Genomic DNA, 24,039 nt, shown 5'->3' with positions numbered 1-24,039 from the left:
TCCTTCGCCCTCACCCCACCCCCTTCCAGGCTGCTCTGGCTACAGCTTCACTCTCTGCCCCCCTCCCCACCTCTGCTGCCCCTTCTCAGGTCCCCGCCCCCTCCCCAAGGGCTGGTCTTCTCTTCGGGGTCACCCACTCCTCCCGTTAAATGACTCCTCAGTGAGCCTGTCCAAAACGCTCTGCTTTCTTCCAAAGCGCGGGTCACCTTCCAACTACATAACTGTCTTATTACGGTTATTGTTTAATCTACAGCCACTGTATGTGAAGTTCACAAGGGCAGGAATTTAAAATCTCCTGTCGCGATGTCTCCCAAGTGCCCAAGAGAGGGGCTGGCACAGAGCAGGTGCCGAGTGCCTGCTGAGGGACGAAGGACAGATCCCCCATGGAAGCTGCCTCCTTCCCTTGGCTTATCACCAGCCTTGTCACCCTGCTGGCCGTGCCTCGTCTTAGCTGGTGGGTCGCTGCAGGCCCCGGTGAGGCGGCTGGTCCTCGCCACCCTCCGTTCACGGGGTGCTCTCAGCAGGGACTCGGGCCTCACTTTATCCCCTCGTCCACTCCGTCCCTGTCTGTGGGAATCCTCCCACTTGGACGGATGCATCCCTCTGTGATGGACGTGCGGTCCACGTGGCCGTGGCCTCCTGCGGTTTCCCAGCAAGGGCGCTGTGGGCTCCTTCTCACTGAGGAGCTTTACCGTAGCCAAAGGCCCAGCCTGGACTCAGCCACCACTGTGCCCGGGTCCTGCGTGCAGTGCCCTGCCGGCCAGGAGGTGACAACTCCCGACGTGGACGCCCCAGTCCGTGCCCCCGCTTCCCCCATGACAACCCCGCATTGTGAGCTGATCGGCTCCCTGCCCTGGTTTGCACACCTCTGACGGCAGCCCTGGCTGGCTGGCCCTCGGCTTCTCTGAGCTGCCTGATTGTCCTGGGCCCATGTTTCTACCCGGACAGGAGTCCTTTACATCTAAGCGGTAGGCCCTTGCCAGTTCTAAACTCTGAGCAAACGTCTCTCAGTCTGCTCTCAGTGGTCTATTCATGGTGTTCTTTGCCCCACAGGAATTTTTACTTTACGTAAACTAACCCATCAAAACCTTGTCTTACGGCTGTGCTTCGGGCGTTAAGAAGCTTTTCTGCACTCCCAGCTCACAAATGTATTTTCCCACCGTGTCTTCTACTGGCTCGCGATTCTACTTCCACACGGAGACTTTTAATCCTCAGGCCGGCCTGCGTACGACGTTAGGCTGGGTCAGTGTCCCTTTTCCCACGAACTGTGCTCCTCTGCCAGCCCGGCCCAGGACACAGGCCTCTCGTCCAGGGACCCACGGGCGCCCTCACCAGCACCGAGCCTGTCTGAGGGTCTGTGCGGCCGGCTGTGTTTCTACAGTGTTTCTACGGTGGGTTTGCAGCTTTTTTTTTTTTTTCCCCAGGTGTTTTAAAATCTGGAAGGAAATCACTGCTCTTGACTCGTTTTCAAAGTTGACTAAACTTTTTTAAAGTTTCAAGGTTCAATGTGGATCTTTTTCTTCCATATAAATTTTAGAGTTTAAGGAGGTTCTTAAAAACTCAAATGTCATCCTGATTAGGACTGTGCTGGGTTTAGCACAGCTTTCTCATCCCTTCCTCTTTGTTTGTACAGTTTTGAAAGTGTCTATTCAAGAGCAGGCGCTGGACTTGGATCTGTGGCCGGTCTGAGACGCGGCCAGGCGGCCTCGACTCCACCTGCATGCCTATCTGCGGCGTCTCCCTGGGCCCTTCTCTCCAGTGTCCTCTTCGCTTGAAGCTTTTTGTCCTGCCTGTGCGTTGGATGTTTGATAATTTACCTGTCTACGAGCGGCTGCTCTAAACTTACATTTTCCCGCAAACTCTACCTCCAAGCTCTCGCTCCCTCTCTTCCGCACCAAAGCGAAAACCTGCACAATCTCTACTTGCACTTGCTGCGGTCTTACCTCCAGATTTAAAAAAACAACAGCCATGCGGTTCGGGTCACTCATGGTTTTTCAGGGGCAAGTCCTGTGTCTTGTCAGGAACCGTCCCAGCATTTACAAAGAAAAGAGCTCAACAACCAGTCAAGTACGTACTTTTAAACCAAATTTTGCTGGTTTTGGTACTGCTGCTAAACCCTATCTTTCCCTTTCTTCGCTCCTTATTTGGATTCACTTTTCATTTGGGTGGCCTCCTCCACATAATCTTTCCAGCGAGGGCACTCAAATCCTGAAACCCCATGTTTCTAAAATGGCTTTCTTTTGTCCTCAGCTAGTGTCTGGCCAAGGGCAGACTTCTAGGGTCACAATGCAAGGGCTCTCTGGGGCCAGGTCCCACCTAACCCTGCTTTCCTTCCCAAGAGTTCGCTCTTCAACAGCGAGACGCTCACAGATGCAGGTCACACAATCGATTCTGGTGAAGATGTGAGTCAGGACTTGGACGTGACCTCCCCCTCGGGCCACCCCAGCAGGTGGTCACCCCCGAGCTCCTGGCCCCCCATGCAGCTGCCCAGGCTCTGTGACAGGCTCCAGAGCAGCGCCGTCCAGTAGGACTTTCTGTGATCATGGAGAGGGGCTGCCCCTGGCGAGATGTGGCTATGGTGTGGCAAGCGCAGTGGAGGACATGAATTTTTAATTTCATTTTAACAAATTTAAACTGAAACTGACGCAGCCACATGTGGCACGAGGGGGCCCACACTGGACAGCGCAGCTTGAGTCCTGGAAGAAGGAGGAACCCTGGGGACCCTGAGATTTGGTCCTCATGCTGCAGAAGGGAAAATCCAGGGCCCCGAGAGACGACAAGGTCCTTGTCACATTCAGGGTGACTGTCAATGTAAGTTTTGTAAAGAACAAGCCAACACAACGGTGGGGTAAGGAGGGGAAGCAGTATTCGAGTGGCCATGAGGGCAGCTCTCTAGAGACAGTCCTTGCAGAGAGACTCAGGTGGGCTCAGACCCGCCAGCGGCACAGCACAGTGTGCACGGAAGGCGGCCCCTCCTACCCCGAGGGCTGCGGGGGACCAACGGGCCTGCCCGGAAGGCAGCCAGCAAGGCCTGGCGGGCGGCCACTGCTCTTTAAGAGAGCGCTGGGGGTCACGGCACACAGGGCCGAGTCATCCTTTGCCTGCAGGTTTGTTTTTTAATATATAAAACAAAAAAAAAATTTGGCATCAACTGGTCTAAGAGGCTACAAAGCTCTGGGCTGACAGGCCCGAGGGTCCCTGGACGGCCCGGGCGCCCCCCGGGCACGCGCTCCCAGACCTGCTGTTTCACTCTCCCAGGCGGGCTGTGACCTCCCTCTGAGAGGAGGAAACGGAGACGGGTCGCGAGCAGCGCCACGGGTGGCACAGGGCTGTCGGCCACTAACTCGGAAGGCGGACCGGCCGGAGGTGACAGCACTGGCGTCCAGGTGGCGAGCGGCACCGCACACGGCAGCTTTCACTCAGTGCCTTTTTATTGCCATTGGGTTTGTGACCGTTGATAGAGTGATGATTTTAGGAGCAACGGGTGGACTAAAACACCGTGGCTGGGCGGCTCTTGGAAGAGGGGGGCCAGGAGCTTCAGAACCGGACAAAGGTGGCGTCGATCTGCCGCACAGTGGGGAGGGCCAGCATGATCTTCCGCCGGTACTGGGGGTCCTTCTGCAGGGGGTTCCGCTCCAGGTACACCGTCTCCAGGCTCTTGGCGCCCTTGAGCTCGTCCAGGTCACTCCAGCAGTCCAGGAGGTTGTCGTTCATCTGGGGGGACACGCGCACATCGGAGAAGCCTTAGGGCGCTACAGCCCCACACCGCGTCCCACTTCAGAACAGGACAGCCCTGCCCCACCCCCTTCAGGACACACCAACCCGGCCCCCCGCCTCCCCGCGTGGGGCACGAGGCCCCCACTCAGAAGAGGGGTGACCAGCACCTCACGGGGCCTTCCGTCCATCACGGCACACCCTGGCCGGGCCGCGTCCCACATGGGATGAACCCGCACACGGCGCCACGACGGGGGCAAATCCACGTTCAGTTCAGCAGAGGGAAGACGGAGCAACCCAACCCCACCCCGCCCCGTCTCCAGGCAAAGTGTTGCAGCCGTTCGGCTGTCCTTCCTACAAACCACCCTCGGCCATTGTCCCCAGGGCCTGACTATGCGCTCTGATGACAACACGGCCAACAGACCAGAGGTCGCTCGCCGGACACTCACGGCACGAGGGGCCTGGATGGCGTGCACCCCCGGGACACCCACCGCCCGCCTCTGTGGCGGAAATGCTGCGCCACGGCCGATCCCGTCCAGGATGCGCCACGTCAGGAGGACGGGCTCAGAGCAGGTCAGGAGGCCCCGTCCTGGCTCTGCTGAGGCCCGCGGGGCTGGGGTCGGTGCGTGGGGAGACCTCTCACTTTTCAAACCACCATCAAGGCGAGGGCACGGAGGGCCTCTGGGTTGGAGCACCCGTCACCCAGCTTGGTCCACACCTGTCGCGTGGATGTCGTGGCCCTTCTGCTGGGGCTCCAAGAGACCAGTCTTCAGTTTCCAAAGAATACGGCAGACGGACAAGTGAACACAAACCAGAGAACTGCCTCTGCGAACGTGAGATGTGCCCTGGATGGCCGGAGTGAAGGGCGAGGGCAGGGGGCTCAGGCGGCACCCGCGGGGACATCACCGTCATGGCTCCTGGCTGTGCTGCGCCAGCGAACGCTCAGTAACCGGCTCCCAGAAGAGCTGAAGAGCCCCGATGTGTCGTGTCCGCCAGCTTCTGTGGCTGATCTCACGCTGACCGCAGCGCTGGGAAGAGAGGCGCACGGCAGGCTGCAGCGCGTCGCCACCCGCGAGATGTGACAGGTGACAGGGCTGGACGTGCAGGGTGGGCGCGGAAGCTGCCGTGAGCGTATGCCCCGCACCTGCGGCTCTCGCCCCCTTGCTCCGGCCACGCCCAGTTCTAGAAATCGCGCTTCAGGAGACACCAGGCCCGGGGCCCGCCGCGCACACAGTGGTGGGAGGGGCAGACCGGCTCCCTCTGAACCTGCGAGGGCAGCAGCCCCGCTCAGCGAAGGCGTGACATCTGTCCACGTGTGGGAGGTGAAGAAGCTGAGGCCCTCGAGCGTCCCACCCACGGCCACTTGGCGGGGACACCGCAGAGGGTTCGAGCACTGACCAGGCACCGGCTTAAGTCTCCTGAGAGAAGGGCCCAGTTTCGCCGCAGCACCGGGGTTTCCAGGGAGGGAGGGGATGACGGCCGCGCTGCAGAGCGGCTGTGTGGTGGCGGGTCTTCGGGGGGAGGTGAGAGCAGCCTGGAGGTGGGAGTGAGGACCAGGAGACCGCAAGCCACCTCCAGGCCCAGGGCTGTGCTCACAAACGGTGACTGAAAACCCAGGCTTGGTTTCATATGACGACTCTTCCTGGAATACAGATCACGTTTTCCTATTGTACATCTAGTGATTTTGGATTGAACACTGGACATCGGGGCTAAGACGGTGTAGGGACTGCCACAGGCTTGGTCCCACACTTCTTCAGGTGGGTCTCCAGGAAGTCAGGCCCCTCTGACCTGGTGGAAGCCAACCTCCGAACTCGGCCTCCTCCGGACACACTGCTGCAGCTTGCTTCTAGGCTTTATTAGGGTGGGTCTGGAGGGCGTCGTAGCTGAGCCTGTGGTACTTACCCCCAAGGCCTGCCCGTTTGGTGTGTAGCTGGATGTCAAGGGTGCTGGTGAGACCCCCACCCGGGCAGGGCTGGAGCTCCATCGTCCCCCAGCTCCGCTCTCCTCCGGCAGAGCTGGTGGGTGAGCCGCGAGAGGGGTGGTCTCGTGCCCAGACTGCCCACCGCTCAGCCACAGCCTGGCGGGCGAGCCCCACGTGGACTTCCAGGGCCCTGCTCTGCACAGCTATCCCCTCTCTCCAACACCTTGTCCTGAAGAGTCCAGCTGCCATGAACTCTGACCTCTGCGTCTTCAGCTCCACAGAACTGCAGCGTTCCGCCTAGGAAGCTGGTCCCAGGCAGAGCAGGGCAGCCCGGGGCTCGCTGTGCCACCCCGTTCTCAGGGCCTGCGGGCTGCTGCCGCCTGCTGTGCGCTGCCCGAACAGAGCAGCCTCGGGCCTTGGGGCCTGTTCATGGCGGGAGGGCTACGCTGGCACCAGTTCCACTGTCACAGCCAGTCTTGTCTTTAATAACTCACTGCACATTATGAATCTCCCACAGAGCTTCTCCTAGATTCTCCCAGAGAGTACACAATGCAAGGTTTCTCAGACTCGCCTATTTAAGGAACGCTATTTTCACAGAACTTCACGCGGGCCTAGTGTGCCCCGTGCTTTGGGAAAGCCAGATTTCCCAAACCCAGAGGCCGGCCTTGTGGAGGGCCCGGAGGCTGCTCCTGCGCACGGAGTCACGGGGGACCCGAAACTCAGAGCAGGGCTCACAGGTGCCTCCGCCGCAAAGGGAGGAGAGCTCTCCCAGGATACAGCCTTCAACAGTGCTCCGCTAGGCATTAGTCGACGACACTCCTCTTGCACAACACGAGCTGCCCGTGTGGCCAACGCACAAGCAAAACCGCAGGGAAGCAACATCCCCCGTGGCGGTGGCGGCGGCTGCTCGGTTACCAGCAAGAGGCCGCTGCGGTGGAGAATCACGAGAAAGACACGCATGCCTTAAGCACTTTTACCTCGAAACGTGCAAACAGCACATTCATTTAATAAGAGTAGCAATGTTACATTGCTTAGAAGAAGTAAGATCTTTTCACAGCAGAATCTACTTAGAAACCTTCTCCTCCTCCGCTGGTGGCTGACGCTCCGGCAGGGCTGCCATCTCCTCTTCTTTCTCAATAGAGTCGTTTGTGCCTGACACACCTGTGCGCTTCCCGTGTCATACGTCACGGCATTTCCAATGCCACCGTCCCGTTAGTCCCTGGTGGTGCGCTTACTATCTTTACAAACCCCAGGTCTTATAGTTGAGGGTATTCCACAGTACAGCCAGCCACGGGGCAGTTTTCTCTAGGATTTAGTGAATGTGGACCTGGGAGTTTTACTCACCACCAATGGCACGTTGTAAAGGATGTCTTTGACACAGGTAACCTTCAGAGAGTCTTTCTTTTCTTTTTTAAAATACATTTATTTATTTATTTTTGGCTGCATTGGGTCTTTGTTGCTGCGTGCGGGCTTTTCTCTAGTTGCGAGGAGTGGGGGCTACTCTTCGTTGCAGTGCGCGGGCTTCTCATTGTGGTGGCTTCTCTTGTTGTGGAGCACGGGCTCTAGGCGCGTGGCTTCAGCAGTTGTGGCGTGTGGGCTCAGTAGTTGTGGCTCGCGGGCTCCAGAGCACAGGCTCAGTAGTTGTGGCGCACGGGCTTAGGTGCTCCGCGGCATGTGGCATCTTCCCGGACCAGGGCTTGAACCCGTGTCCCCTGCATTGGCAGGCGGATTCTTAACCACTGCGCCACCAGGGAAGTCCCCGGAGATTCTTATCTTTGTATTTTTCCAAAATGGAACTCAAAACCATTCACCTGTATTGTCTCCACAGAAATTCCAAGATCTCTGGAAGCCTCATTGAGGGAAAAAAAAAAAAATGGCCTTTATGTCTCTTTTTTCAAGTTCTGCACAACTGAGATGTAAAGGAGCAAGGTGTGGGGTGTGACCTTCCAGGTACGCCCATCTTCTTAAAGAGTCTCCCAGAAGGTACAATTTTTAGTTTTTTCCATCTAGAATGTTTCCCACTTCCTTCTCTCATTTTTTTTTGTTAAATGAAGTCGACCTTTAAAGACACCCAGCTACTTGTCGTGTAGAAGGGCCCTCGCTCCGGATTCAGCCGCCTGCTTCCCGTGGTGCCACCTAGCTCGTTCTCCCGGACCCTGTACTTCCTGACAACTGGAAGTTAGGTCTACATGCTTGGTTACATCACACTAAACATTCTTGGCGAGCACACTTCACAGATGAAGCACATTGGGGGCCACAAGGCATGAGGCTGTCCCACTACCGGGGATAAGTTTGATCCTGTGGACACACTGGTGACGCCCAGATGACTCTGGGAAGCATGTTTCCCCTTTGCAATCAGCAAATTCTCGGCGGGCTGATACTTGGCACATGTGCGAACACCCTGCTCATCCACGGTTTTAGCATCTGGTGATGATCCTGCCTGAATCCCGGACTGGAATTCTGCTACAGAACATCACCCTGGCTGACATTCCCCAGCAGACTATCTCATGGTTTTCAAGACCCAAACTTCCTAGAATGTATGCATTTCCCATCACAATGGTTTTCGGTGGCTGATATTTATATAGAAAATTGACATTTACTTCCCCTCAAATTCAATAACATTTTAAACAAAACTGAGGTGTGGGAGAATTCCCAAGATACATTTCTTACACAACAGAATCACTTCAACCGAGGGGATGTGTGCCTTGTATGTTGCTGGCATCAAAGAAGGTGTCTGTTACTTCATACAAAGCTGGGGTTCAAGAGAGAGCAAGGGGGAGCCCTTAGGAGATAAGCCAGTCTTTTCATAACCCCGTCACGGGGTGGAATCCTGTTTTCTGCTGCATTCTGTCGGCTGGAAATGAGTCACTAAGGCCAACACACACTCACGGGGAGGGGTTACACACAGCGTGAATGCCAGCCCCTTGCGGGGGGCGAGGGCACACCAGCACACACTCACGGGGAGGGGTTACACACAGCGTGAATGCCAGCCCCTTGCGGGGGGCGGGGGCACACCAGCACCTCGTGATGGGTCACAGTCCGCCTTCTGGCACACCTAGCGCTGTCTTACTGCTCGGTGCCCTGGGTGCTGGACTAACCCCAGCCCTCCATCTCTGGACTCCTCTTCTGGTTGTGCGGGTTCTCTGTGTGGTTCCCTGGCCTCTTCGGAGCCAAATCCCTTCGCCCCAATGCAACGGGCTTACCACCAGCCACACCTTCCTGCGGGGCTGGGCTGCATACCAGACCCCCGGCTCACGGTGGCTCGCTCGGCTCCCCTAGCCTCTCAAAGGCTGGTTCTGGTCTTCCCAGACTTGCTCTGGCATCACGCGCTGACAATGCCCAAGACAGTGCTACCGCTAAGGGGCGAGGGACATGCTCACAGCAGGCCACCTGTGCTCTAGGGAAACCGGGATGATCTTCTAAGGTGAGGAAAGGAACACACACAGGACACAAGCAGGGTCAGCAGGATGGCTAGACAAGGAAGAAGCACGCCTTAGACGCAGCACGAATCTTGGGTCAGACTGAGCACATCCGGACGACGCTCGCTTTGCACACGGCAGTCACCGGGTGGGATGTGTGGTGGCGCCTGCAGGGGCCACCAGGCAACAAACGTGCTTCAGGAGGACACCCGCGTGGAACCCTGACACTGAGGACTTCAGCTTGGGGGTCCTCCTGCCACCCCCTCAGAGGAGTCTCAAGACATCTTATGCCCTGTTTCTCTTACTATGGGCTCGGTGACACTGCTCCCGAGACAACACTGTCACCATGAGGCAAACACAAGGCACATTCCGGGATGACTGACTGCAGAAGCCCATGGGCCACCCCCTTCCGCGGTGCCAGTACACCCCTGCGCTGGGTGCACTGGCCCCTGGGCTGGGTCTGGAAGCCCTTCAGTCAGGTGGCAATCCTCGGGCCTAACCGTATACTGTGCAGGGCTGCTCACACTTTCATGCGAACCGCAATCACCCAGAATCTTCCCAAGTGCCCATTTTGGTTTGGTCTACATCTGGGGTGTGGTGGGGCCCGCGATCCCGCGTGGGTACCAAAGTCCTACAGCCCTGCCGGCTGTCCCATTGCACGCCACAGCCTCCAGGCCTGCAGCAAACGGCATTTCACTCGGCAGGACCAGTTCAGCTAAAGTGGCCTCAACCCCTTGTGTATTAAACTTACCCAGAATTCCTGCAGCTCTGTTAGATGGCTGATATTTTCAATCTTTTTGATTCTATTTGACGCAATGTCCAACATCGTGAGTTTGTTCTAAAATAAGGAAATAAAATTTTTCCTGGATTACCTCAGATCAACAACGAGCGCGCGTCCATGCACAGCGTTGGGCGCTGAGCTTAGAGCCATGAGGCGAGCTGCCCTCTCAGGACGGGAGTGTGCTTGCAGGGGGACGGCACTGCCCACCTCCTGCAGCCTCCCTGCCCACCCCCAGACCAGACCGAGGACACAGAATCCTCATGACTGCCTCACTGCGCTCTCACCATTGGGGTCTGGAACCAGTTCCTTCAGATTCCAAGCCCCAGGCTCCCAGATCCTGGTCCACAAGGACCCCAGCGACACGCCCGGTCCCGGGAAGAGCAGCTAACGCGAGGCCGGGGCCCTGAAGCGGGGGCAACAGGTGCGGCAGCATCTATTTAGTGCTCAACCCAAGGAGACATACAAAAGTCCAACTGATCCTTAGAACAGTGTTTCCTTCTTCTTTCAGGGCTGAGGAACCTGGGGCTAGGCGGGGGTGAAGGGGCCCTCCCTCCAGCACAGGAGGAAGGGCAGAGAGGAACGCCTGGGCACTGAGGGACAGCGGGGGGACACTGGCCTGGAATTTACAGCTGATGGCAGAGAAGAAAGAGGGGGCTCAGCCCCACTGGGGACAGCGTCCGGGGCTCGCCCGCTGCGGGGCAGGCATCGCACTGTCTCGTGGAGACAACGCTGTGCTCGACTCTCTATTCCAGAAATGTCCAGCAGACGCCTACTTCCCAGCACACATCAGCTAAGCCCGAGGAATTTTTTTTAAAGTTCACAGAGTTTCAAGATTTAACAGAATAAGACTACAGTGAAAATGAAGTCTTGAAAAGCTTGCACTGCTTGCTGAAGTATGTTTAACCAGACCAATTGGCAAGTTTTTCTAAAATCAAAAGGGAAACATTACAAGTTGGTTGACAGCCCCCGACAATACATTCTCTTCCTCTCTGCTCGTTTCTGATTGAGGGTTGCCTTCTACGTTTTCTACTGTGTTCCTGGGATTCTGACTCCAAATACCGAGTTTTAAGGGAAAGTTAAAAAAAAGTCTCAATAAAATAAAAACAAAACCTACGAACACACACACGAGCAGGCAGCCAGAGCTCTGCCGACCCGGAAGTGCTCCGGCCCTGGCCTCTGACTCCTTGAGGGCCGGGCACAGTGTCCTGCCCCATCTGGGCACAGACGCGGGTGAGGAGCTCTTCCACTGGTTTCTGTTGGGCTCCTGGTGTCCGCTCAGATAGCTGGGTGACTACAGCCGGCTAGGAGGCGCCTGCCTGCGGGGCTCGGCGACTTTCAGAGCAGACAGGGACTCGGGAGAACTCTGCAGAAGGGGGCCACCGTGGGCAGCACGGCGGGGCCAGGGCAGCCCTGCTGCCCCCTGCTCTGCGGTGCTGGGCGGCGTGGGATGTGTGAGCGCAGGAACTGGCCAAGCTGAAGTGTCTGCGGCCCACGGCAGGATGTGACCCTTGTGCAGCCCCAGCGGAAGGGCTCAGCACCAGGGGCACCTGGCTGCCAGAACTGGCCCCAAACCTCCAGGCACAAGGATTCCATCATGCACTCAATACTACCTCGTGTTTTCCTGGGGAGCTGGACAGTGTTTTGAAAGCTCATTCAAAAGCAAACCAGTAAGGATTGCTTAAAAAAAAAAAAAAGGAAGGGGACAGGGTGGGGAGAGCAGGCACAGGAGAGATTACAACAATGCAGTCATCCCCGCTAGACCCACAGGAAGACGACCCAGCACACGGAGGGGCAAACAGAGGAAGCACTGTGGGAGGACTCAGCTGTGGTGTCAAGATGGTGGATCTGCCATTTGGGAAAAGGACACTTACTGCCTGACCTCACACCACAAAGGTAAATTCCAGATAAATTAAGAGATAAAGCTTAGAAGAAAGTATAGGTGAATATTTGATCTCTAGTTGAACAAAGACCTCAGAGGAAAGCCTGTCTCATTTGATTACAAGAATCTTACAATGATTACCTGTAAAGCCACAACTGCTTTTTTTTTTCTGTTTTGTCGCAGAGGCCCCCAAAGGGTCCGGTGCCGATCCCAGCCCGAGGTGCAGCACTCCTACTGGGACAATTCTAAGTTCTCGCCCTGTCCTGTGTGCCTGGGACCCTGCTGCTTGTGTGGGCCACACTGCTGCCATGCCCTCTCCTGTGTGGACCCTCCGCTGACCGTGGGGGCTGGCAGGGGAGGCCAAGGAGCAGGAGGGGACACTGCCCAGCTCCAATCACACGGCCTCCGTACGGCCGCACCTCTCAGAACTTGGCCTCGGGGTCCCATTCTGCACCGGCCGAGTGCACCCAGTTTACACACCAGCTCTGTAAACTCAGTTTGATTGGAAGGCAGGGAAAGGCGACCAGACTCACTGTAGGCAAATTCTAGCTTTTCCAAAATTTTGTATGTAGATAGATAGATAGATGTTGGTGAAATGAAACTCGCAGCGTGGATTCCCCTGAAAACATTACTAATGGAGGCTAGGCCCAGGCGCTGAGGCTCAAAGGCCAAAGGAGCCTTTGCGAAGATTGAAACGCTGTGTTTACAACAACAGAAGTGACCAATCTGGTTACACTTGCTGGCAAGTCAACAAAACAGGAAAAAAAACCCAGTAAAATTGAATGAGTAAAAGTATTTTATTTGTCTTGAATACTGCACTGAGGAAAAGCAGGTTTGCCTGCAGGCAGCTGAGGGGCGCAGGGGCTTCCTGGGGGCTCAGGGCCAGCGCTACTCCTCCCTGCCCAGCGCCCCTAAGGCTGTCCTGTGCTGGGCGGGCAGGGCTGCTGATGGGCGGGTGGGAGGGAGTGAAACTGTGCAGGATCCGGGCCGGGGGGCGCTGCTGGCCCCGCGGGCTGGGAAGTGGGGCCGGGCCGGGGCAGCTGCGGGCCAGGAAGTCGGTGGCCGGGAGCAGGAAGAGAGGGTGGCTGCTGACGCCCACCAGCCCTCCGTGTGACAGGGACACCTAGGAGCAGCTGGGGTTTCCTTTTTTCTTAACTTTAATTTTTCTTTGGCGGTGCCCTGTGGCATGTGGGATCTTAGTTCCCCGAGCAGGGATCGAACCTGCGCCCCCTGCACTGGAAGCGCAGAGTCCTAACCACTGGACAGCCAGGGAAGTCCCCGGGGTTTACTTTTTAAAAATCTTCCCCAACGCCTACAGGGCCATGCAGTGAATCCACCCCCGCGACACACAGCTCAGCTCAGTGCCCGCTTAGGGCTGAGCAGAGACCGCCTGCGTCTGTGTTTCCCAGCGTGAGGAGGGATGGAAAGGTCACTAGGACAGACCTCCAGAGGCAGCGAGTCCCCTCGAGAGCCACCCGGAGGCCGGTGTGTGCTGCCTGCCCGTCGGGCACCCCACGACCCCACTGCCCCACAGGCGGCCGGCGGGCTTACGTTGTTGTCCAGGCCCTCGATGACCTCGATGCCGTTGTGGCTGAGATAGAGCTCCCGCAGGTTCACCAGGCTCTGCAGGCCCTCGATCTTGGTCAGCCGGTTGCCCTGCAAGAGGGAGAGTCAGAGCAGCGGGGATGCGCGAAGCCGCGTGGCTTCTGGGAGGTGGGGCTGCTCACCGTGGGCGCCTGACGGCGGGGCATCCGGATGCAACTGGGAGAACGGGGCTCACACACGCAGAAAAGGAAGACCGGAATCTTGGGGCTGCTGTACTGGGCTAAAGCTCATTCGCGGCGTTAAAGGCTTTTATGCAAAGCACTCACTTTTTCATCTACTTGGGGAAGGTCTACCTCAATTAATTTAGTAATTCAAAAATGTCAGAATCACAGAATGTTTTAAAATAAAATCAGTTCTCATTTCTTTCAGCATCTACTATAATTCAAATTAAAGCCTAACGCCCTCTTCTTAAAGAAGTCTGTGGAACATCTGCTTTCCAAAAGGCACCTGTGGTTTTAGGGGACCTGCCACACTGAGGTCCTGTCCCCAGAGCACCCCACCACATCCCGCCTCAAGGGCCTGGTGCCACTCGCCTGCTTCTGACAAAAAGGAACAGGAGCTGAGGCACAGCCACGTGCTTCCCAACCCCCAAGACAGGCTGCACGCCCTCTGCATGGACGGGGGAGGGTCGCTTCCACCGTGGAGCCCAGCATTGTAGGTTTTGGAACGAGCTCCACCTTCTGAAGAGACCCTCTGGCTCAAAACCAGCTCGGACTTTTATTAGGAAAAGGAGCGTGATGCTTAGAGAATGAAACTGCGGTCCAGCGTGTGTCACGCACGTGTAAGGTCAGTGAAGTATAACGTCTCAATCGCTCACTGACGGTGAAACAGAGAGCCGATCAAAGCCCGGGCCCTGGGCCTGCAGGACAGGGGCGGCAGGGGCAGGGGGGTAGGGCGGTCAGTACCTGCATGCTGAGGACTGTCAGGTTGGTGAGTGCGTCCAGGTTCTGAAGCTTAGTGATCTTGTTTTTCCCCAAAAACAAACTCTCCAGGTTGGTTAACGTGTCAATATTTTCAATTGCCTGTGAAAATCAGGACAGGGCAGCACTTAGCTACCTGGGGAAGAGAAAGGTCTCTGGGCAAGGAGAGAGAGCTACCCGAGGTGTCGCGCAGGTACTTTTCCACTCTGGAAAATTTCCCATGCAACCTCACGTGAAAGCACAACATGAGAACACAGAAAAGGTGGGGGTGGGAGCGGGGCGTCAAGGCCCCCCCTTACTTGGGCTCACTCCCCGACCTCGAGTTTCCACAGATCCCTGGAGCTCTCGGGACTTCTCAGGTCCCTCCAGTCCTAAAATTCCGAGTTGCCACATTATTACGTGACTCCATGTAGGGTTTGCTAAAATGCATTCCACAGGAGGGAGAAGCTGGGAGCCCTGGCCTTGGGATGCCCTACGGGATTCCTGGAGCAGGTGCCCCCGTTCCGACTCTCTGCCCCTCTTCCTGTTTCTGCCACCTGCTTCCTTGCTTCTCCTTGCTCCATGCCGGTGCTCCGCCATTCTGCTGGAGACGGATCTCCCGCAGCGCCTCGGGTAGCAGCCGGTTTAATCAACGCCCACTGACCACGCCTCAGTCTGCCCCCTCCTCTGAGTTCACTGCTCTCCCAGAACAGGTTAACTATTGGCTTCTTCAGCAGACACTAAATGACCAGACTATATGCACGGGAACACAGTGGGGCCTCCAGCAAGTGCAGACCGAGCATCTTGTCTGGCCCTTCACAGCGAGACGTAGCTGGGGGCAGTCTACGAGGATGAGGATTCAGAGGGAGGGCACCCTTAACTGCCACGGCCGGCATCAACTTGTGACGAGCCACCTTTCTCTCGGAAGATTCCATAGAGAAATACTCGATAAAATGCTGACATCTGGGCCACTGTCCAGTCTTAAGTGTGCTGCTTTGCTATTTTCAGCCGTATCACCACCACCGTCACGAGAGGCCCTCTGCCAGAACCACTCTCCTTGGTTTGCACCCTGTCCAGCTCATGAGGGCCAGCCTGGGATGACCACTGAGCCACGAGCTTCCAAAAGTTGGACGGAGGGGCACTTGCGACACGGAGGGAGGGGAAGAGGCGCTCGGAAGCCCCTGCCCCCCGCCGCTCAGCAGGGAGGACAGGCCAACCAAGCACCAGGCTGCGTGCTCCTTCCTACGGCCCTGGGTGGGGCGAGGCACCGGCAAGCCACCCCTCTGCTGCCTCGGGACACTTTCACTCTGCAGCACATTCAAAAGCAAAGCGTTTGGGGCTGATCAGCTCACCTCGGGCAGAACCTAACGGGATGGTCTGGTAAGAATGAGGTCATGGTTTGAATGGGGAGCGAGTGAACTCTATGTGCAGAGGAAAGGCTCAACCACTGCACCTGGGCACACACTCTTATTAATACTGACCTCCAGTCAGCACTTTTTCTTATGAAAAATACAGCCGACCGCACACCCTATACCCACACCGTCCAGGCCACGCTGCCGCCACGCTCGCACCTACCCGGATGCGGTTGGACCCCAACTCCAGCATCTGCAGTTGATGTAAGCTGCTTACGTTCTCAATTTTATGGATTTTATTGTTGACCAAGAAGAGCTTCTTCAGTCGTGTCAACTTATCAATTCCTTCAATGTTTCTCAGTAGATTAAAAGAAATATCTAGAATCCTGGGAATAGGCAAAACATTTATTTTTTAACGAGCGCAGGTCACACAGAACTCAGAATGTAATTAACTTAGAGGCAGCATCCCGACCTGGGGGACCGTGCCTCACCCGGGGGCGGGGGCAGAACCCTGTGGCTGCCCAAGAGGCCTGGGAGAGCTGGGAGGCAGCCTACAGGCACCCGATGCCTCTGAGCTCACAGGATGGTGCTGAGGGCAGAGAGCACGTCCTCCCCGAAGAGACCAGCCAAAGGCCTCCACAGATTTAATCTGCAGGCTGGGACTGGGGGCAAGCCAACGCGCCCCTGGAGCCAGGTGCAGGGCAGGACCCTGGGGCAGAGGTGGCCTCCCTGGGCCTGAGAGCTGGGGCCCAGGGCTGGCTCTGGGGAGGCTGGACGGGCCCCTCCGTTCTCTCCCTGGGTCTCACGACTCACTCCAGCTCTGTCAGTCCCTCCAGGTTCTCAATCTTCTTGATTTGGTTGTCGTAAAGATCCAGCTCTCGAAGACTCTGTAGCTCCTCTAGATTCTCAATGCATTTAATTAAATTTTGACGGAGGCAGAGAGTCTAGGGGACAGAAAGAGGGCAGCTGACATAGGCAACAGGGAGGCCAGGAGAAAGTGCCCGTTGTTACAGGACAGGCCTTCCGGGTGGGAGGATGCGGTTTTCCTTCCCGTTTTCTAGAAAGCTGCTGACCTTGGAAAGGATGGGCAGACACCCAAGGGAGGCTGGAGGCAGGCCCCATACCGAGCAGGCCTACTTAGTGAGGGAGGCAGAGGGCAGCGGGGGTGCTATGTCCCAGCAGAGGGAACCCTCAGCGGCTCAATTCTGAAAAACGGACTGGACTGAAGCGAGTTAAGGACTGCACAGGCTGGGGTGTGCGCGGCTGCAGGCAGGTTCCGACCTGAGGCACTGCAGGCGGCCGCACGCCCGAGCCGCCGCTTGAACCTGGGGTGAGCCACCCAGCCTGCCGTCTGCCCTAGCAACCCTGCCAGGCTCAGGAGGAAAGGTGCCCGATGGTAGCTCCTGGTGCGGCCTGGCACCTTTGCAAGGACTGTCACTTGCGCAGAACTGACTCTGTTCTGGGTTTATCTATGTCCTTCGGGCGGGACGGACTCCGGAGTGTCACCTCCCCTGCAAGGACGGAGTTCCTCTCACCTTCACTTTCTTCAGCACCTCGAACCCTTCAATTTTTCCAATACGATAATGATTCAAATCAACGTCCTGAAACAAGACAAAACCTAGCTCAGCTGCAGGCAAGCGCCTGAAGACACGCTTCCTGGAATCGGAGCCACGAGGAGGCCGGGAGGCGGGTGGAGGTGAGGGGAGAATGGGAGAAGCGCTACACGGAGTCTGTGCAGACAGCAGGCGGGGACTCAGAGGCGAGCTGCAAAACGCTCCTCGGTTCAGCTACCACGGGTAGCGGCTTGATGTAAAACTGACCCTCCGAGCGGGTGGGATGTGAAACTGACTCTCACCCCTTTGCCCCCTTAGCACAGAGCACAAGCCCATGCTCTGAGTCCCGCGTCCCCACTGACGGCCGGTGCGGGCTCAGGGGAGGCCCCACGGGCCGCCTAGACACAGCGGCTGGCTCCGCCCTTCCCGGCAGCGTCGGCACGTTCCTGGATCATTAACGCGCGGTGCTTCTCAGAGGCTGTGGGGATGGCAGGACCCCACCACATACAATGTAATCTGACCCATATAATTTATGAGTCAAAGGCGTTTCATTTGGTTAAATAGAAATGGCAGGTCAATCACTGGTATTAAAAACAGTAAGAACACAGGGACTCTGAGCCAACGGAGACAGGCTCAGGCAGCTCCTTCCAGGGGAATCGCTCGCTAATCTGCACCTTCGTAAAGGATACCCTGACGGTCAGAGCGCTCCGTCACCATGCCCTCTGAGGTTGGGTTGAGCAGGCGGCATTACCTCTGCATTTCTGTCCAGGTTAATGGTTTCCATGTCCACAGGCAGCTCTTGTCCTTCTGAAACAACAAGAAGAAGAAAAGCCCATTCAGAGCCCCCAGTCTCCAGGAGGACGCAGCCCCGGCGTCCGTGGAGAGCTGGGTCGGGCTGCCTGGAGCACAGAGCCAACTCGAATGCAGAGGAGAAACCAGCAGGCAACACCCGGAGGGCATGGATTACGTGGCAGAGCTAACACCTGTCTGACAATGGTCACCTTTCAAGATCCTCAGTTTCCTGAACTCAGCAAACGCCTCCAAACTTCCATCTGTGCCGCACAACTTCCCAGGAAGGGAAATGCAGTCTGACACTGTTGTCAGAAAAGCTGGGGGAGGCGGAACGTGACCGAGCCTCAAGTGACCCCAGCCAGGGGCCAGGAAGCTGCCCCCCACCACCTCCTGGTGATGCCCGAAGCTGCATACCTGGTGGCAGCCTGCCTCCCAGTCTTTCCCTTCTTGTCTGTGACAATAAATCAGGTCATTTGAATACAGATCGTGCTGGGCACATCAGATGTTCTAGGATGTGCCTTTTATTGCTTTGGAAAGTGGCCCAGCATCTACAAACACGTCTCTCTGCAAAGAGCAAAACAAAATGAAGCTCAGCTCAACAGACAGGATCAAAGAGCCTCGCTGAGTAATTTCAATGCCCCTCTTGCCACAGGTCTCCCATCCAGGGGCCTGAGCAGGGCGGCCGCCACTCCTGCGCTGGGGTCTGAGCCTCTACTGCAGCACATCGTCTAAAAGGGTTAAACGCTCTCCCCAGCCTGCGTGCATGAGGATCTGAATGAGGCCACACACTGTAACTGGAGGGCATTTCTATGAAGCCTCCGTTTGTTCCTGCAATTTGTTGTTGAAGAAACTGGGCCGACTGCCTTGGAGAGGCTCCTCCTCAGTGGCAGCGGCTCCTCCGCGGTGACTCTGCCTGGCCTGTGCCCCCGGGGACCGCTGGTCACCGCTACCGTTTGGCCTGCTTCCTTCAGCTGCCTCTGCCCGACGGCAACACTGCGTCTGCTCCTGTGGCCGAGCAGACTCACAGCCCTGGCCTCACGCCCCCAGCGCCCCCCAGCACGGGGCGGCTCGCAGGCTGGACTGGAGGCCTCGGAGAGGCACGCCCGACGCAGGCCCAGCCTGACAAAGACGTCCTGGTGCCACACTGGCTGAATTCACCGCGCCGCCTTTTCCATAAACATCGACGATGCCTAGTTAAAAAAACATGTCATTTACTCTAGTTCAGCCATAGCTTTACAAGATGTCAACTAACCCAAAAATTAAATAAAAGGAGCTGGGCAAAACCAAGAGATATGCCCAAACGATCCCCCTACAAAAGACAGCACAGCCAGCGGCCTGAACTCAGGAAGCTGCAACGAAAGACGTGCGCTACAACAAAGGCAGGGTGTCCAGGACACATGGTCACAAGGCTTAAAGGGTTCTGTTTGTAATACATCCAGCACAGGGCAGTGCTCAAAATGGCAGCTTAACCTTTGAAACAAAGTTACCAGCCATCTTTCCAAACCTATCCTGTATGTTTTAAGTCTTAAAACAACTTATAGAAAATGAGTGAATGGTACCAGTTGTCACGTTTGAATTTGTTTTACTTGAACTTAAGATCTAAATAAGTACAGGTAGGAGCAAGTCCTGGTTTCTCTAAGGACCTATAAAAATGCACCTTCCCAGAGGACTTCTAACCAGCTAGTAGCCTGGAAGAAAGAACACTGGATCTAGACAAGTCGGGGTCCAGTCCAGGGGCTCCACTTTGTAGCCATGCACCCTTGGGCGAGTCACAGTGAGCCTGTGCTCACGAGCCAGGGGAGAGCCCATGACAGGGCTCTGTCAACATGCCAGGCATTCAGATGTGAGGGCAGGTGACACTCCCACCGCTTGGCCTTCCTGTGACTGAGTCAGCAACAAGGGCTTTCACCCGTCACTCCCGTGTACTTCTTCCACCCACATCACTTCCAGAATATCGACTCTGAAGTTCCAAAGTAATGTGACTGGTACTTTTGTGGTAATCTCCTTTTGCCTTAAAATTAGGTTGTCATAGTTACCAATCATCTTCACTGGCACAGAGCACGATGTTACTTTAAAAATTAGTTCTGTTTTTATTACCATAACGGTAATGCATGACTATTCATACTTTGAATACCCATACACTGTGTATAAATCTAGAAAATGCAGAAGGTACAAGACCCTCTCAAACCTGCTGTTTAGAGAGACCCCCCCCCGCCCCACCTGGGCCAACAACAGTTTGATGTGTTTTCTCTCTTAAGTAAGTAAAACTACATACTATTATTAACATTTTAAAAATAAAGATGGGATTTTAACATGCATACCATTTGTAAAAAATTTGCTTTTTTCACCTAATAATATATCTTGGACACCTTTTTGTCTGTTTGTATGGTTTCTCTCACTCTTTTGAATGTAAACTGATTTTCTAAGCAAGCAAAGAAAACAACAAAAAAAGGCTCAGATCATAGTTTGGGAGCGCGAAAACCCACCATTATAGGCTGAGAACTTACTTTTCTCATCTCTAAATTCATTTTGTTGTTGTTAATCACTAAACCAATTTAGAAGTTGATCCTCAGTCCTGTAAGTATGGTGGAGCAGGACTCAGAAATGACTGAGATAAAATTAGTTTACATTACCATGGTAGGAAAAGAAAGCACAGTAGTTAGCCAAACTGTTTATTTCAAATCTCACTTTCTGAACATGTGGTTAATAAAACAATTTTCTGGTTCTGTTTCAGATGACACGTTAGTATCAATATCATTAGTATTTGCCTTCAGTGGAATTAGGAAAAACTTCATCCTGCCTGCAAGTGCCATAAGTGTGTAGCTGGCTCAGGGAGGACCTCAGAGGGCGCCCTACACCCAGAGCCTACGCCCACCGCCCCTGGCCACCGAGGGCCTCCAGAGTCAGCCAAACGCCCGGGCACCACCCGGGGGCCGATCACATGCCACAGAGCCGCAGCCTCCTCCCGCTTAGTGAGTTTAAGGTTCTTAACTCGGCCTGGTACCTTCTGGGTCCTCTTGCCCCCGCTCCTCTCCATCCTTCAGGCTGTGCGCACTGAGGTCGGCCGCCATCCCGCTGCTCTGCTTCTTCCCTTCTTCATCACCCGACTCTTCCGATTCCACCCGCCTGTCAACTGAACCCACACACATCCATAAGAACTCACACCCACGTTAGGGGGCCCTTTGAGGAACATATAACAGATTGACATCCAGTTGGAAGTCAAAAAGACTTCATTCAAAAATGTTTGTTGAACTCAGTTCAACAAACATTTGAGTGTTTTCCATGTATGTCCCGGGTACCACCTGAGGCATCCAGTGGAGGGGGGATCTGTGGGGGATGGGAAGGGGGCACAGCAGGGAGGCCACAGGGGTACAAAAGTGAGTGACATACTATTCCTGCCCTCAAGGAACTTGTGAAGAATTACCAGGTGTTCTGGAAGGCCTGGGTGGTTTGTGATTAAATGCCCTAGCAGTAACACACAGAGAAGCACCTCCTGTCTGGCTCCCTTTTGGCCTGGATGTCCACGTAGAGGGGACCATGTGACCCTCCCGCCACATACCTTCATCCATGCTCCACTATCCATTTGGCCAAGAAAACCAGCCCAGTTCACAGGCCCACGTTCTGAAAGAAATCAAGACTAACTCAAATCAGACTGTGGGCAGCGGGGAGCTCTAGAAAAAGGAGAAGACAGCCAGTAGTGCTAAATGCCCCACGAAGTCACTGATGCTGAATGTCAGGGCACCGTGACACCAGCGCACAGTTTTGAAAGGCTGGTAAATAAATATTTTTTGAATTAGCAAATCAGGCAATGATTAAATGTGGCAGACTGGTAAAAATTCTTTGGCAAGACTGTCAAATAATTTCCCTTCTTCCTAACTTTTTTTGCAACCACATTTGGAAACCTGTGGAGACCTGGAGCACTGATGCAGTACTTGGAATCATCAACCGCATGAACTGAAAGTGTTCTCTTTTCTCCCGCTACAGCTTATTTACAAAGGGGCGCGCTCTTTGAGGGGAAGGCAGCTATTTCACCTTTGTACCTCCTGCTGGGCCTAGCAAAGCAGCACCCAGGAAAGGACTGCTGGATAAGTCCTGATGAAATCCACCTCTAAAACCTCCAAACCCATTCCTTCTTCCCTGCCCTGGCAACTGCCTTGGATCAACTACTCATTACCTGTGGCCTCGGCTCCTGCCTGGCCTCCTAACTGGTCTCTCGGTGGCTTGTCTGGCTGTTTAATCTATTCTCCATTGCTAGAGAATCTGATCTTATTCTAAAATCCAAATCTGATCTTTGACTCCAAGAATTTCTGGAATGCCACTGACTCTTCCTCAGTTTGCATCCTGTCTCTTCAGACACAGCTTTGGCATGTTATTTCCTTTTCCAAGCCTCAGTCTCCTCACCTGTAGAAGGAGCTAGTATAGTACCTGCATCTCAGAGTTGCTGTCAGGCACAAAAACATGTGCATGACACGTACGTAGACTTGTAATAAATTAGTTGTTACCAGGCACAGGTGGTCAAGGCTAAGGGCAATGGTCTGGTGCAGCGGAGCCCAGGGTGGGAGGGGCTTCGCTAATGAAGGGCAGCCAGAGTGAAACTTGGGACTCTCTCCCGAGGGACAGGGGCATGGGGCAGCAGATCAGCACATAAGGTGAGTATGCGGCACCGGGGACTATGGACTGGCTCAAGATATCGACAGTGGGAATGGGAGAGGTATTAAAGATTTGGAGACATTAAGGAAACAGGGGCAGTAGAGCTTGTTGATTAATTGGATGGGGGGGAGCTGGAGAGAAGGAATTGCCTGGGTGTCCTACTTGCCATTTACCAAGACATGGAAACAGCTGAAGATAAAGTGGGAGTAGGTGGGAGAGTGGGAAGAAGGGGGTAAGAAGAGGCGTTTCCCTGCTTAAAAAGACCTAACGGTCTGAAAGTCCAAGACCCTTACCCTTCATGTGCTTCTCCCCTCCAGCAAGGCTCTCCACGACCTTCCCTGCCTGCCTCACCGGCACTCTCCCTCATTCAGTATGACTGTGCCTGCCACTCTTGGTTGAACTCTCCTCCAAACAGGTCACATTCCTTCCCACCCCTTTGCCTTTGTGTGGTTTCCTTCACCTGAAATGACCTTTGCTCTTTCCCTCAGCCTATCTCCAACCTGGCTGATTTATAGTTATCTTTCACGATTCAGCTCAGAGCTGGCTTTGGTTGTGCAGCCATCACTCACAAACATGCCTACTCTTCTTTCGCCGCCCCCCCTTCCCTGGCACTTGACACTGGAGACTGTGGCTGCTCTTCCGGAGCGCTCATGAGACCAGCGGATCGAAAAGTACAGAAGCACTCGAAGACACGACTGGCTCTCCAACTGCGGTAAACGTGTGTATGTGACTATATGCACACATAACATGCATATACTTTTTTTCAACAAAGCGGAAGAGTTTGATTTAGTCGTTTTGGAACTATGATCGCTTTGAAAACAGGAAACCGTCGATTTTGTAACTCAGCTCTTGGCTCCTGGTCACCCCTTCCCCACGACCCATTCACTTTCGAGAGGACCCTTCTCCACCCCCGCCACGTTCACCAATGACCAGACTCGGGCGAGGCCCAGGGAGCCCCGCGCCTTGTTTCCTCGTCAGCTGCCCCGGGACTGGGGACTCGCGGGGTTGGCCGAGGAACTCGGTGCGAGGCTCGCACCAGCTGGCGGACGCCAGGGCTGTGGGACCACCGCGCCCTCAGTCCCCACCCACGCGCCCGGCTCGCCCCGCCATTGGCCCCGGCCCTAGGTCCGGCACCTCCCGGGCCGCCCGCGCCTTCCCGGCCGCTACCGCCTCAGCACGGGGTCCCGGGTCCGGGGTCACCCCCGCCCTGCCGGCTGGCAGATGTCAGGGGGCGCGCGCGGCGGGGTCTGAGACGCAGCCGCAGGCGGGCCGCCCCGTTTCTCCCGGGCAAGGCCGGTACGGGTCGCCGCTCCCCGCCCGCTGGGCCCTTCGGTCGCCGCCCCGCGGGGCCGCTCACCCTCCATCATCTCCTGCGACTGTTGCTGGCCCGCGCCGCGCTCCGCCGCCATGTTGGCTGCTCTTCCCCTTTCCGGTATCTATCGCCTCAGGCCCCTCAGCCAATGAGGGCTCCCAG

At 55.6% G+C, this 24,039-nt stretch overlaps 1 protein-coding gene across 2 annotated transcripts; it reads right to left on the bottom strand.

Annotated features, from left to right (window-relative positions):
- Positions 1-3,413: 3,413 nt before the first annotated feature.
- Positions 3,414-24,027, bottom strand: PPP1R7 (protein phosphatase 1 regulatory subunit 7). 2 transcript variants are annotated; one of them, XM_007127802.4, is made up of 10 exons: positions 23,923-24,027; positions 20,908-21,048; positions 17,875-17,930; positions 17,106-17,171; positions 16,384-16,514; positions 15,794-15,956; positions 14,225-14,341; positions 13,266-13,370; positions 9,806-9,892; positions 3,414-3,714 (listed from the first exon to the last, which is right to left on the bottom strand). In XM_007127802.4, exons 1-10 carry the CDS (start codon positions 23,972-23,974, stop codon positions 3,538-3,540), a joined length of 1,095 nt encoding a protein of 364 aa, XP_007127864.1. In that variant the 5' UTR covers positions 23,975-24,027; the 3' UTR covers positions 3,414-3,537. The 2 variants fall into 2 exon arrangements, with proteins under 2 accessions (XP_007127864.1, XP_007127865.1); XM_007127803.3 differs by having other exon boundaries at positions 20,920-21,048.
- Positions 24,028-24,039: the final 12 nt, after the last annotated feature.

The sequence above is a fragment of the Physeter macrocephalus genome, chromosome 2 (assembly GCF_002837175.3).
Source record: "Physeter macrocephalus isolate SW-GA chromosome 2, ASM283717v5, whole genome shotgun sequence".
NCBI lineage: Eukaryota > Metazoa > Chordata > Mammalia > Artiodactyla > Physeteridae > Physeter > Physeter macrocephalus.
This window is presented reverse-complemented; position numbering and strand designations above follow the sequence as displayed.

What these genes read in the sequence shown, in the direction of transcription:
- PPP1R7 (XM_007127802.4), bottom strand. Translation starts at nt 23,974, where the DNA reads ATGGCGGCGGAGCGCGGCGCGGGCCAGCAACAGTCGCAGGAGATGATG. An exon ending in ACCTGGACAGAAATGCAGAG is followed by an intron (nt 17,172 to 17,874) that starts GTAATGCCGCCT and finishes GTCTTGTTTCAG; the next exon opens with GACGTTGATTTGAATCATTA. An exon ending in TCGAGGGCCTGGACAACAAC is followed by an intron (nt 9,893 to 13,265) that starts GTAAGCCCGCCG and finishes TCCTTATTTTAG; the next exon opens with AACAAACTCACGATGTTGGA.